This window comes from Bos grunniens, chromosome 2 (genome assembly GCF_055505025.1).
Source record: "Bos grunniens cultivar Pamir isolate PY7600 chromosome 2, Bosgru_T2T1.0, whole genome shotgun sequence".
Lineage (NCBI taxonomy): Eukaryota > Metazoa > Chordata > Mammalia > Artiodactyla > Bovidae > Bos > Bos grunniens.
In genome coordinates, this window is record NC_141166.1 from 32,381,219 (window position 1) to 32,394,960 (window position 13,742).

General features: G+C 46.2%; 1 protein-coding gene across 11 annotated transcripts in view; it reads right to left on the bottom strand.

The window, feature by feature from the left end:
• Window positions 1-12,065, bottom strand: part of SMARCAL1 (SNF2 related chromatin remodeling annealing helicase 1) — a 53,083-nt gene extending 41,018 nt beyond the window's left edge. For 2 of the 11 annotated variants that reach the window (XM_086341168.1, XM_086341149.1), the window contains exons 1-6: window positions 11,865-12,065; window positions 9,570-9,605; window positions 8,331-9,169; window positions 7,674-7,724; window positions 3,276-3,515; window positions 377-427 (exon numbers count right to left, since the gene is read on the bottom strand). In XM_086341168.1, the coding sequence (XP_086197294.1) occupies window positions 377-427; window positions 3,276-3,515; window positions 7,674-7,724; window positions 8,331-9,111 (1,123 nt within the window). In that variant the 5' untranslated portion in view covers window positions 9,112-9,169; window positions 9,570-9,605; window positions 11,865-12,065. Of the gene's footprint in view, window positions 1-376; window positions 428-3,015; window positions 3,516-7,665; window positions 8,301-8,330; window positions 9,170-9,569; window positions 9,606-11,789 lie in introns of those variants that run through there. The other 9 variants (XM_086341205.1, XM_086341193.1, XM_086341177.1 and 6 more) reach the window with 7 other exon arrangements.
• Between the last annotated feature and the right edge of the window lie 1,677 nt (window positions 12,066-13,742).

Genomic DNA, 13,742 nt, shown 5'->3' on the forward strand with positions numbered 1-13,742 from the left:
GAAGGAGGTGATTCTTCTAAAATATGTTATGCTGGGGCTTCCCTGCTGGTAGAGTGATTAGGGGTCTGCTTGCCAATGCAGGGGACACAATCCCTGGTCTGGGAAGACCCCACATGCATCGGGGCAACTGAACCCACGTGCCACAACTACTGAGACCTTGCTCTGGAGCCTGTGCTCCACAACAAGAGAAGCCCGCACATGGCAGCTAAAGAATGGTCCCTCACCACAGCTACAGACAAGCCCATGTGCAACGGTGGAGACCCGGCAGAGTCAAAAGTAAAGAAATCGATCTTCAAAAAAAAACTACATTAAATCCGAGGCATGTGATTAAGGCTTAACAACAGCATGATATAAACAAGCAAGATGGGCAGCTCACTGAGTTTACTGTATTCTTCCAGGAGAAAGCTCCACTTCCGGGTCTTGACATCTGCAACGACAAGAGACAAACAGGCAAACGTGACACCCTGCCCTCCTGCAAGGTCACCACACTTATGAATTCATCCCCTGGTTTCACAAAACCCCAGGAAGTTTGGGCGGTGGGCACCTTGTGCTAATCTTGTGCTGGGCAGCGGGGATAGAGAGACTGACACCACCTTTCATCGAGGCTTTGACAGAATTCAGGGAGCAAAGACAAGCAGCCGTGGAGATGGCACTGGGCTGCTAAGGGTGGGGACAAAGAGAGTTACATGGACAGAGGACCAGGGATGGCCTAGCAGGTGAGAAATGCCCTGAATCTCCAAGGCTGGGATAATACTATAGCTTGTACTTATTCAGTGCTTACTTTAAACCAAGAAACTTATATGACCATGTCCTTGGCTCCTCAGTGCGCTATAAGCTGGGCACCATTATTAGTAGCTTCGTTTTGTGCATGGAAAACAAGCTACGTGTGGTCGGAGTGGTCAAATCCCAGGTCTGCCACTTCCTGGCTGTGTGACTTTGGGCAAGTTACATAACTTCTCTGTGCCTCTGTTCCCACCATCTGCCAAAGGAGGATCCTAAAGCCCTGCTTCATAGGCTTCTTGTAAGGATTATGTAAAATTTAAATGTAAAATGCTTATAAAAGTGGTCTGGCAAACAATGCACTCAAAAAAAGGTAAACAATGATAACTTATTATTATGATGATGATGCCATCTTCTGATTAGTGGAGTATAGCATCATCTACACACGTTATTAACTAAGGAGGGTGAGCATTTCCCTACCCAGCACTGACTCGTTACTTCTGGTTTTCCTACCAATCTACCTTTTGAGAAAATCAAGTAAGCTGCAACTCAGTAAGTGCTTTCTGGGTAGTACAAGAGGATTCTTCTCTGTCTGGTTACTGAGGAAGCAAGGTGGTTAGGGAAAAGGCATCACGGACACCAGGTCCACGTCAGGAGAGAAGCAAGGCGGCCCAGGTGTAATGTGACAGAAAGACCCAAAGCAGACAGCCCACTCCTGACGTGGAATAGTGCAGGAGGCCCTTTCTGGCAACAGCTGGATCCTGACGGCAGCAGGGCAGCAAATGGAAAGGCCCGTGAGTAACTGCTATGGCGAAAAAATATCCACTCATGGTGTTTTAACATCTAGTGGGTCTGGGCAGGGTTTGGGCGTGAATATTTTTGCTGTTCTCATTCCTCCACAAACAGCAGATCATGTCAGGAGTGTGATTTCAAAGGCCACACTTATCAGAAGTCACAGGTCATCGGTACTTGCCTTTTGAGGGCCGCCCCAAGCAGAGGTCGAAGACCTAAGGGGTCCAGGGGACAGGGGGACAACACTCTCTGGACTTGGACTGGGCCCTGTGCATCACACCTAAACCCTACTCCCCAGCCGGGTCTCACCGGTCAAAACTCTATCCATCTAAAGGATAACAAGGCAGCAGCCAGCACCACCCTCTCCTGAAGGATCCCCAACCTCGAGGAAGGCTCGCTACGCAAGTCACTCCACAGAGGCTTCATCCACGATGCTGCCTGAGCATAATGTCTCAAAGGCAAGAGGTTTAAAGGTTTGCTTTCTACCTGCCTGTGTGTGCTGTGCTAAGTTGCTTCAGTCGTGTCCGACTCATTGCACCCCTATGAACCATAGCCCACAGGCTCTTCTGTCCATGGGGATTCTCCAGGCAAGAATACTGGAGTGAGCTGCCACTTCTTCCTCCAGGGGATCCTGCCGACTCAGAGTCTGAACCCGAGTCTCTTATGTCTTCTGCATTGACAGGTGTGTTCTTTACCATTAGCGCCACCTGGGAAGCCCTTCTAACCTGACTAAAAAAAAGCTAAAACCATTTCAAGAATGGGAATACAAAAGCTACACTGTTTTGCAAAGCAACAAGGCCCAAGCTAAGAATGAAACCCAGAAGTTCAGAATTCTGCTCCTTATTCTGATGTGGCAGCTTTTGAAGAACCTCACAAAAAAAAAAAAAAAAAAAAAATCAAGCAATACTGCTCTGCTTTGTCTGGTGGATTTCAAGCCTAGCTGATTATTAGACTCACCTGAAGATTTTTCTTTTTTAATGCCAATATACAGGGCCCCACCTCAAGCCAATTAAATCAGTTGCTCTTGGTGGGAACCCAGGCATCAACATTTACTCTGGGGGTTGGATCAGCCAATCTGTGATTTACCCACTGCTTTAGGTGGTTGGGAGGCGGGCTCAAGCCTGAAAACCACTGGCTTAGTCTATGCAAAGAGTCGGATACGACTGAGCGACTGAACTGAACTGAGTCTGCTGTTGCTGCTGCTGCTGCTGCTGCTAAGTTGCTTCAGTTGTGTCCGACTCTGTGTGACCCCACAGACGGCAGCCCACCAGGCTCAGCCATCCCTGGGATTCTCCAGCCAAGAACACTGGAGTAGGTTGCCATTTCCTTCTCCAAAGCATGAAAGTGAAAGTGAAGTCACTCAGTCGTGTCCAACTCTTCACAACCCCATGGACTGGAGCCTACCAGGCTGGCAATTATTTTTATGGAAAACACCTATATTTCAAGCTCTCCTAAGAACAAGATAAAACTAAATGGGTTTAAGTGGTTACAGCAGGAACTTACCTGCTTCTACTAAGCAGACACTGCCCAGGTGACCAGGGAAGGAGTCTTCTCCTTGGGAGGCCTTTAAGGACAAAGCAGACCCTACTACGTGCTCAACTATCGGTAACAATTTAAGGAACACCTTTCCACAGGAAGAGGAGCAGGTTAGGAAGGCTTTGCCAAGAAAGTCACTTCTGAATATTTAAAGAGACAGGAACACCTTGCTCTGAGATCATGGGCCACCCTGCCTTCTGGGAATTAGGCCGAGGCCAACTACTTGCCATATTTTCTGGAATCCATCTGTTTAAACAGTGCAATCAGGTCTTCTGAATAGCTGATGTCTGCCTCGAAGCGGGCCCGGGAGATGAGCACGCACTGCCCTTTGACAAAGGCCAGGGAGGGAGCTGCAGGAAGGCCGGTCTTGGCTATAATGCCACTGCTGGTGGAGGGTGACTCCACGTGGCCCTCGGCTCCTTCCAAAGGCTGCAGGGTGATCCCTGGGAGGCGCTGGGCTGCTTTCACTGCGGAAGAAGAAAAGGACAGAGGTGATGACCTGGTAACGTTTAAGGCCCTGGCATGCTCAGGCAGATAGGAGAGGAGGCAGAAGCAGGGTGACAAGGACGTTTGCTAGGCAGGCAGGAGACAAGAGGTGTAGTTAGATGGGGAAGGTGAGCAGGTGAGCTTTAACTGGAGGTTCAGAGAGTAATTGGTGGTTCAGACGGTTAAGCGTCTATCTATAATGTGGGAGACCCGGGTTCGATCCCTGGGTCTGGAAGATCCCCTGGAGAAGGAAATGGCAATCCGCTCCAGTACTTTTGCCTGGAAAATCCCATGGACAGAGGAGCCTGGTAGGCTACAGTCCATGGGGTCGCAAAGAGTCGGACACAACTGAGCGACTTGACTTTACTTCAGAGATCTCAGGATTACCTGAATATAACTCTTCTGTTCTTTAGGTTTTCCAATTTAAAACTTAGAATTCAGAAATGAACAGGGAGAAGCAGGGTCTCACCAGGATGAATAAACTTATTAGATAATTCCCGCAGCTATGTCAGAGAAGCCACTGAAGGAAATCAACACACCTGAAATCAGCCCCTTAACCCTGTTCCCAGGTCAGTGCTCTGTCCCTCACTGGGAGGACAAAGAAGGAGACACAGGACTGTCAGGCCACAAATGCAGTTTTAAACCTTATTTTCTCTATTACTGAGGCACTTAATAGATTAATAGATTTGACAACATAAAACTAAACAGTCAAAAAACACAAACTGAAATGAAAGGCAAAACTACTGAATAAAGATATCTGCAAGAAATATGAACAGAGCTCATACTTAAAAAAAATACTGAAACCACTAAGATACGTTAGGTAACCAACTCAAAAGGGGGGAAAAATGACCAATAGACATTTGAGAAACATGCAACTCTGCAAATAATCAGAGTAATAAAAAGCCAATTTTTACTTATTAAACTTGCAGAATTAGAAAAAATAGATATCTGAAAATCTTTTGGAAAACAATCTTGCAACACAGAGCAAGAGCTATAAAAAGTCATCATAATGATTCAACTTTTAGGAAATCTGTCTCAACTAACATAAATTGAAAACACAAAAATTTATAGACCAAGGTGTTCCTTACAGCTTTGATACTAGGGAAACTGGAAGCAAATTAATATTAAACCAAAAGAACATGATTTACCCAATTTATGACACATTCTTACAATGGAAGGTTATATAGCCTTCCATTAATTATTTAGTTAATCTTCCATATATAGCCATTAATTTTTTTTGGAAGAAATTTTGGAAAACACAAAGGTACAAAAAACAACATTAAATCATCTTTTGGAGGCCAAAGCGGTTCAATAACAGAGATGTACATTTTCATCATTTAGAATGAACTGTTTAACATGCACCATTAAAATAAAAATGCTTTAGAACTTCCCTGGTTGCACAGTGGATAAGAATCCACCTGCCCATTTAGAGGACATGGGTTTGATCCCAGGTCCAGGAAGATCCCACATGCCTACGAGCAACTAAGCCCGTGCGCTGTAACTACTAAGCCTGCTGCTGCTACCACTGAAGCCTGTATCCTAGAGCCTGTGCTCCGCAACAAGAGAAGCCACAACAGTGAGAAACCTGGGTACTGCAACTAAGAGTAACTCCTGTTTGCTGCAACCGGAGAAAGCTCATGCAAACCGCACAAAGCAAGGAAGACCCAGTGCAAACCAAAATAAATACATAAATAAAAAATTAATAAAAATGCTTTATGCAGGAACACTAAATGAAAAAGTCAAGATACAAATTATATTAAATATATAAAACATTGTACATTTTAATGCACAGGCAAAAAGGCTGGAAGGAACAAAACTAAAATGCTAATAGTGAGTGGGGATAGATGGGGGGGCAGATGAGGGGGCTGGTTTTTCTTCTTTTGCCCATTGATATACTTTCCACATGGCCTACAAAGAGTGTGTGGTAGGGTTCAAAGAGTGTGTGGTAGAGTTAAAAAGTCAAAGTTCAGAGGTGAACCCAAACAAATAACAGAAAGACTGACAGTCTTCATAAATTATACTAATGAAAAGTGTAATCTACTAAGATGACACAGCAAACATGAACCATCTGAAAATGAAGAGAGAAGGATAGAGGCACAAATTCATGATTGCTGCAAGGGTTTTCAAGATACACTTTGGTAGAAGCAGATTGTGCGTGCAAAACACTGACAAGGATACGGGGAGCAAAACAGTTCCTGTTCAGCAAAATTCATCTGAAAGCTACACTGAGAATTTTGTGCCCAACAAAGTTTAAAAAAAAAATATGTGGAGCATTACCAGAAATAATCACACTGCACAGAAAACCTAAATGAATTTGCAAAAGCAGATATCATGAGTCACCATGCATTATGGTCAGAGAGAGAACAGGAGTAAAAAGATGACAAATCAAACAAAACAGAGACTTTAAACAGTCTCTATAGGTTACTTTTTTATACATATATAAAAGTAGAAAAAAGAAAAAAACACAGGACATGAAAAAGATTTCCTAACGTTGGAAATCACTGGTTTAATATGCAACAATGCAACACCATGTATCAAGACCTGCAGTGTTAACTCAGAGCACTGTCTCTCCCCTTCCTAACATGCAATAAATGGGTTAAAATAATGGTAAGGACTTCCCTGGTGGCTCAGTGGTTTTGAATCTGCCTGCCAATGTAGGCGACCCCTGATCTGGGAAGATCCCACACGCTGCAGAGCAACTAAGCCCGTGCGCCTCAACTCCTGAGCCTGTGCTCTAGAGTCCGGGAGCCGCAAGTACAGAGTCCACATGCCACGACTACTGAAGGCCACTCACCCTAGAGCCTGTGCTCTGCAACAGGAGAAGCCACTGCCGTGAGAAGCCTGCACACTGCAACTAGAGAACACCCTAAGTAGCAACGAACACCCAGCATGGCCAAAAATAAATAAATAAATAGATAAAATAATAAAAGAAATAAAATAATGGTAGAAGTGAGCTCTCCCAAACCTAATGGTGTACATTTCAAGTGGAGGAGGCAAAAAAAAAAAAAAACCACACACACACAACACAGGAAGTTCTGCAGGGGGCTGTCTCATCACTTCCAGAAACTATACTAGTGATTCTAGAGAATTCTACTCCAAGCCCCAAATCTGCAGAGGAGTAACCTCCCCGTGGATCCTCTGCTTTCCCCTTTTTGAACTGGGTGGGGAGAGAGAGGGCACTGACACGGCCAGCAAGGAGGAGCAGAACGGGGCTGACACTGACGAGGTGCAGCCTCCAGGCTTCAGAAGGCGCCAAACCTTGCTGCCGGATAGGCAACAAGATCACAGAAGACAGGAATGGTGCAGCTGGGAGCCCTGACCTCCAACAGATGTGGCACAGCCTGGCACCAGCCGGGGCAACGGCCCTTCTCTGCACCCTGGGGTTTGTGTTGTTGCTGAACTGTTACTCTTCCTGGCAGCAGGGCCCGCACAGCTGCCTGGCATGGCTGGAGCCCACAATCTGGTGGGAATAGGCCCTCTGAAGTCAGATGGGCTGGGTTTGAATTCCAGTTGCACAACCTATTGGTTGTGTGTGATCCTATGTTAGTTACAGAGCCTCTCTGGACCTCAGTTTTCCCAACTGTAAAATGGTTGTTATAAGGAATAAAAGAGTTAGCAAATACATAAGGGGCTTAACAGCCTTTGGAGAAGGCAATGGCACCCCACTCCAGCACTCTTGCCTGGAAAATCCCATGGATGGAGGAGCCTGGTAGGCTGCAGTCCATGGAGTTGCTAAGAGTCAGACACGACTGAGTGACTTCACTTTGACTTTTCACTTTCATGCATTGGAGAAGGAAATGGCAACCCACTCCAGTGTTCTTGCCTGGAGAATCCCAGGGACGGGGGAGGCTGGTGAGCTGCCGTCTATGGGGTTGCACAGAGTCGGACACGACTGAAGCAACTTAGCAGCAGAACAGCCTTGCATGTAGCAGGTTCTTGTAAGTGCTAGCTTTTGTTAATATGATCAGTGATGTCCTCCCAAGGACTTGCCTCACTAGGCTGGCCATGGTGAGAAGAGGAACATTGGGATGGCACCCCATAAGCCATGTGAACCACCAGCTAGACTACATCTGCTACTTCTAAGGAACTCCTCAAGAGCAGCTTCTCCATGCAAGAGGGGGCACTACACACCTACTTACTTAGGGGACCATAGTCAGTCATGCTGAAGTTCCACGTCTTGGTGGCAGGATCTGAAATGAAACAGAAGTACCCGGTTTGCACACAATAAGGCCAAAGACTTGGCATGAGCAGTACCTGGACATTCAATAAAGGCTTGTTGAATGAGTGAATGAATGAATGCACGCATGCATGCTAAGTTCAACACAGTTGACTGAAAAGCCCCTGCTGAGGTACAAAATCCCCGGGGAGGACAGACAGCAAACGTACCTGAGGATAGCCACTTTGGTTCTGCCCTTCCGGATTAACTAACCTGAGCACGCCACTTCACCTGGCCGAGCCAGTTCTATCGCCTTTAAAATGGAAATAACATCTGCTTATCACATCAAAAAAAAAAATAAGTGCTACAATGCACACAAAGCACCTGGCAGCAGCGGAGGGCCTGTGAAAAACTATGCATCTATTCTCCACAGGGCCACGAGGCAGCCCCCAGGCATGGCAGCTATTGGAAGGGATGCCTAGTACAAAAGGAAACATGAACTAAAATAGAAATTTTCTAACAACTGGATGGACAGAATGTGCCAATGCATCTTCTTCATATTTATGAGAAACTGTTAGAGACTCTAGAAGTAGGGGGGAAAAAAAAAACATCTGAAAGAACCAGTTGGAAGACTCATTACCGTAACTTCTGCTGGGCAGACTCTTAAACACTGCGATGAGCGCCTCATTGTACCCAATCTTCACCTGGAATCGCTCTCCGTTCCGGATACACCTTCCCTGCTGGGAGCCTACCACTCTGTGCAGCGGGGTCCCTGCTTTCTGTTGCAGTCTTCCTTCTGTCCTGGGCATCACACTCCCCGAAATTTTCTGCCCAGAGGTGGAGGGTCTTGTCATCCTGGCCTCTAATTCAGGATCCCTAGGAGGCTGTCCAGAGGAAGAGGCTGCTGTCTCCTGGAAATTCTTCACTTTGGCCAAAGGCTCGTGAGTTGTGTTAGCGAAGGGTGTTGACTGGGTCTCGAGTGAAGCCTGAGGATGACCTTGACCTAACTCACAACCCCAAAGCTGTTGGCTAGGGACCCCTGGAGGACTGTTTGCCAGAGGTGGGGAGATCCCAGCGACAGTCACTTGATTTGGTGGGCGGTAGCTTGGGCAGGCTGTGGGCATCTCTTCTGGCCTCTGCCACATCCCCTTTGCCTGCTCGGAGGTGTTGGGTGGAAAATTGTGGGGATTTTGAGGTCTCTGGTCACCCTGAGATGAACTGCTGGGATTTTGTTGTTTGAAAAAGATGCCATGGCTCCCTGACTTAGAAGGATCTCGGGGGAGGTTTTGGGATGGGCCCTGCTTGGACTGGGCAGGTTTCTGATGCTGTTCTGCTAATAGTTTCTCAGCTCTTCGGGCCAGAGCCTTCTGCCGATTTGCTTCAATTTTTTTCCTCTGCTCCTCTGTAAGAGGCAAGGACATTTTAATGGGGAGATGTTCATGCAGGAATGTCAGTCTGTAATCGGAAACTTGGCAAAAGCTGAGAAAGGAAAAACAACATGGAAATAGACATTAATTAAAAAATTTTTTTTTGCTTACCTTGATTTCAACAAGCTTTTGTCCCAGGAAATGCACAAGGAGTATAAACAAATGATATATTAAAATTTCTTTTATAATTAAACATACACACACACACACATATGACAAAAACCATGACCCTGATAAAAAAAGCAAATAGCAAGGTCAATCAAATCCAAAGTTGAAAAGGTATTTCAACTGCAATATTTTTCTCCCTCTCATCCACCAGCCAAGATGAGTCAGTTATCAGATCCCAAGCAAGTTACGCGGTGCAACCTAAATCCATCAGATAAAGAGAAGGGAGTATTTCAAACTAGAAAGGATAATGGATTAGACTGACATAGACCAAAACAACTACATACCGTGACGTGACATTTATAAAATAGCCTCTTTCCAACCTGGAAGAAGGAAAAAAACATTAACATCACACAGACTGCACACTAAATTCACCCCTCAAATTGAATCCTTTTATTATTCCTAGCAAGGCAATCTGCAGGTGGTAAACCTACAACCAAGGAGCAACAAGTGACTCTTGGAAAAGTAAGGTGAAAACAGTAATACATGCTCATTGTACAAAGCCAGATGCTACATACAGATGTAAAGAAAAGAGTACAATTAATCTGTAATCTCATCATCCATCCATAACCACTGTTCATAGGTAGTGGTTTAGTCATTAAACTGTATCCAACTCTTGTGACCCCATGGATGACAGCCCACCAGGCTCCTCTGTCCATGGGATTTCCCAGGCAAGAATACTGGAGTGGGTTGCCATTTCCTTCTCCAGGGGATCTTCCCCACCCAGGGTTCAAACCTGTGGCTCTTGCATCTCCTGCTTTGGCAGGCAAGATTATTTTCCAACAAGCCACCAGGAAAGCCAGCTAGTGTTCATAGAGTACAGTATAATTCTTTTTTTCTATCCATATCCTCAGATACAGGTCCTGTATTTTGGAGATAGATGAATTTACTACAAATTAGCAATGACACCCCACTCCAGTACTCTTGCCTGGAAAGTCCCATGGACCGAGGAGCCTGGTGGGCTGCAGTCCATGGGGTCACGAAGAGTTGGACACGACTGAGCGACTTCCCTTTCACTTTTTACTTTCATGCATTGGAGAAGGAAATGGCAGCCCACTCCAGTGTTCTTGCCTGGAGAATCCCAGGGATGGTGGAGCCTGGTGGGCTGCCGTCTATGGGGTCACACAGAGTCGGACACGACTGAAACAGCTTAGCAGCAGTAGCAGCAGCAGCATTTCTCTTGAGAACCATTGATTCTAGATGCTCTAAGGAAACGAGTCAAGCTAGGTATTTTTTGGAATAAGAGAGTTGGGAAGAAGTAAAATAATGCCTTTGAAAAGCCACATAAGGGCCTAATTTAATACCACTTGACTATTCCCCTCACTCCACTCGTGGATCTCTTAGAACTACATTCTGTTAATTAGTATGTCAAGATTTTCAGCAGATGTTCGTGATGAGGTAATTAGGTTACATCCCACTGTCTGTGAGACAGCTAGGCCAGAGCATCTGGGTTTCGTGGATGGAAACAGCAGCGGCATGCAGAGGATGTGTTGTAGGAAATTGGTGTCATTGGAGGATTCATCAGCTGAGCCACCAGGGAGACCCTGGTTCTATTCCTGGGCCGGGAAGATCCCCTGGAGAAGGGATACATAACCCACTCCAGTATTCCTGGGCTTCCCTGGGGGCTCAGATGGTAAAGAATCCAACATCTGCAATGCAGGAGACTTGCGTTCAATCCCTGAGTTGGCAAGATCCCCTGGAAGAGTGGTAAAGAACCCACCTGCCAAAGCAAGAGCCCTAAGATATGCAGGTATTCTTGCCTGGAGAATCCCACGGACAGAGGAGCCTGGTGGGCTACAGCCCATGGGTTCACAAAGAGTAGGACACAACGGAAGCACAGCACAGCAGGATCTTTTACATACTGTATCCCAAGCCTGATTTTATCCCCCAATTAATTTACTTAGGTCCTTTTTCCGAGAGCTGAGCCACTTTTACAGCATTCTAGGCCCAGGCTCTTTACACTAACTTCTCTGGCTTGTTTCAGAATAGAGTCAGCTCTCAATGTGCCACGGAGTGTTTACAGTGATGACAAGGGGGTAGGGGTGGGGTACTCTGAGAAGAGCCTGGGGTTAAAAAGGTTTCCTTCCTCCTGCGACTGTCTTTGACTAGAACCCCCAAACATCTGTCCCCAGAGACCTCCCACTTCCCCCAACCGCCAACAGTAAGGAAGGGGTTAGAGAAAGGCTTTGTTCCCGGGGCTCCGCTCAAGTTCTCTGGTTCCCTGGGCAAAACACTCCTGCCTAAACTTTCCATCCAGGGCTTTGCCGCGACCCCAAATTCTACAGGCCCAAGGCCTGGTGCGCAGCCTCCACTAGCCAGGGGAGACGAGGCCGTCGGATGAGGTCCCATTGATCAGCCCCAAACCGTAAAGCCACCCCACTACACGGAAGCCCCTCTTCTTTTTGCTAGGACCTGGGTTCCACCCTATTTTCGGGGCGCGCATCTCCCCCCAGACTTGGCAGGACGGAAGCACCATTCCCACCCCTATCATCTCCATTTGGATTCACCCTTTCCGTTGGCCACTCCCTGCTCCAGGCTGGTATTTGGTCTCGTCCTTCTCCGCCGCCTTCCTCCCAGTTTACCTTCTCGGCTGGTGAGACCTAGACCGCGAGCTTCATTCTCGCCAGACCCCGAACCCAGGCGCGTCTCCAGAGCCTTCCTGAGCCAAGTTGCTCTTCCGGTGACCGGTTAGGCTCGCCAGTTGGCTCGCCTTATTTCAATTCCCTGGCCTGAGAGGTAGTGTTAGTGGCAGGGTCGGTCATCGAGGAACTACATTTCCCAGTGGGCAAAGCGGTCCGAGTTTCCCTTTAAAAAGTGAGAGTTCAGGAGGCGGGAGGCCGGAGCGGTGCTGCAGAGCCTTCTGGGATTTGTAGTTTGAGCTAGGAACCTGGTGAGAATTAGGAGAGACGCAACGTCATGGGCGGGGTGGAAATAGTCCACCCTGGGAATTGTAGTCCTCCATTTCCTGATGATGAAGCCGAAGCTCTAATCCTTTGGCCACCTGATGGGAAGAGCCGACTCATTAGAAAAGACCCTGATGCTGGGAAAGATTGAAGGCAGGAGGAGAAGGAGACGACAAGGACGAGATGGTTGGATGGCATCACCGACTGGATGGACAGGAGTTTGAGCAAGCTCTGGGAGACGGTGAAGGACAGGGAAGCCTGGCATGCTTCAGTCCATGGGGTCCCAGAGAGTTGGACACGACTGAGCGACTGAAAAACAATTCCCTGAAAGGTTTCACCAAACTCCGGATCATTAAACCAGAGTTGTTGAGGTTTCCAAAACTGAAGTCTTGCTGTGAAGAACTGTCAGAGTTGTGGGGTTTTTGTTTTTGTTTTTCCATGCTCTTCCTTATTTTTAGTAGCACCCAGGAAGGAAGCAGCATGAGCTGTGCAAAGTATACAACATCATCATAACACAAGAATTTCATTTGACAAGTCAAAGATCCTGAATCTGTGGCTAATCTCATAGTACTATGGAGAGATGGGCAGTCGGATTTGGTAGTCCTGGAGGACCGGTTCCTGATATTGATAACTTTGCAATTTAAGCATCACCTGCTGTTCCAACGCCCACCTGACCTTCTTGAACCAAAAGAGAATTAGCATTGTCATCACTGTCATTGTCATAATCATCCTTTTCATCTTCAGTCGTTGTGTTGAGCATTTATTCTGAACTATCTCATTTAATCCTCACTACAATGTTTAGGAACACACGGTATTTGTATCCCCCTTTTACAGATAGGAAAATGAACGGCTACTGGATAACTTTTTCAAAGCCTTATTAGCCTATTTGTGGTTCTGACTCTGGAGCCCACTTGAGAGAAAATTAGTAACCTGACACTCTCAGAGTCAGTTTACCCCATTTCTGAGCACCAGTGTGAGCCCTGTTTCCATTCCATAATCAACTCCACTGTTAAATATTGTTGGTAAGTACAATATTCCCCTATCATCAATATTGCTATTCTGTTTCCAAACATGGCGCATTTAAAAACAAACAGGTATATCATTACTTAAAGATCTGGAAATACGACCAAGATGTATTGTTCAGGAAAACAAAGCACATCAATGCATACATTTTGGTCCATTTAAAAAAAAAAATCCTTACCTATCAGTGTGTATAAACTCAGTTCACAACCAAGGGAGGATGGGGTACAGTAGTCTACTTTTTAATCTAGAATTTCCTGAATTACTTGAATTTTCTTAAAATAATCATATAGAACTTGTGTGACTTTTGAAACAGTGAACCAGGTTTTTTAAATGACAAAGGCATTGGCCTGTCTTACAGGCCTTGAGTGAAGTTAAGCATAGTGTTCAAACCTCAGCTCCACCCCTTTCATTGGCCAAGTCAACACAGTGACCCTACCTCTATTTCCTCATCTGTAAAGTTACAGTAAGAAAACAGTACCACCTTTCTAAATCTTCTTGTGGTAAGGATCAACTTGAGAAAATACAGGAGAAGCA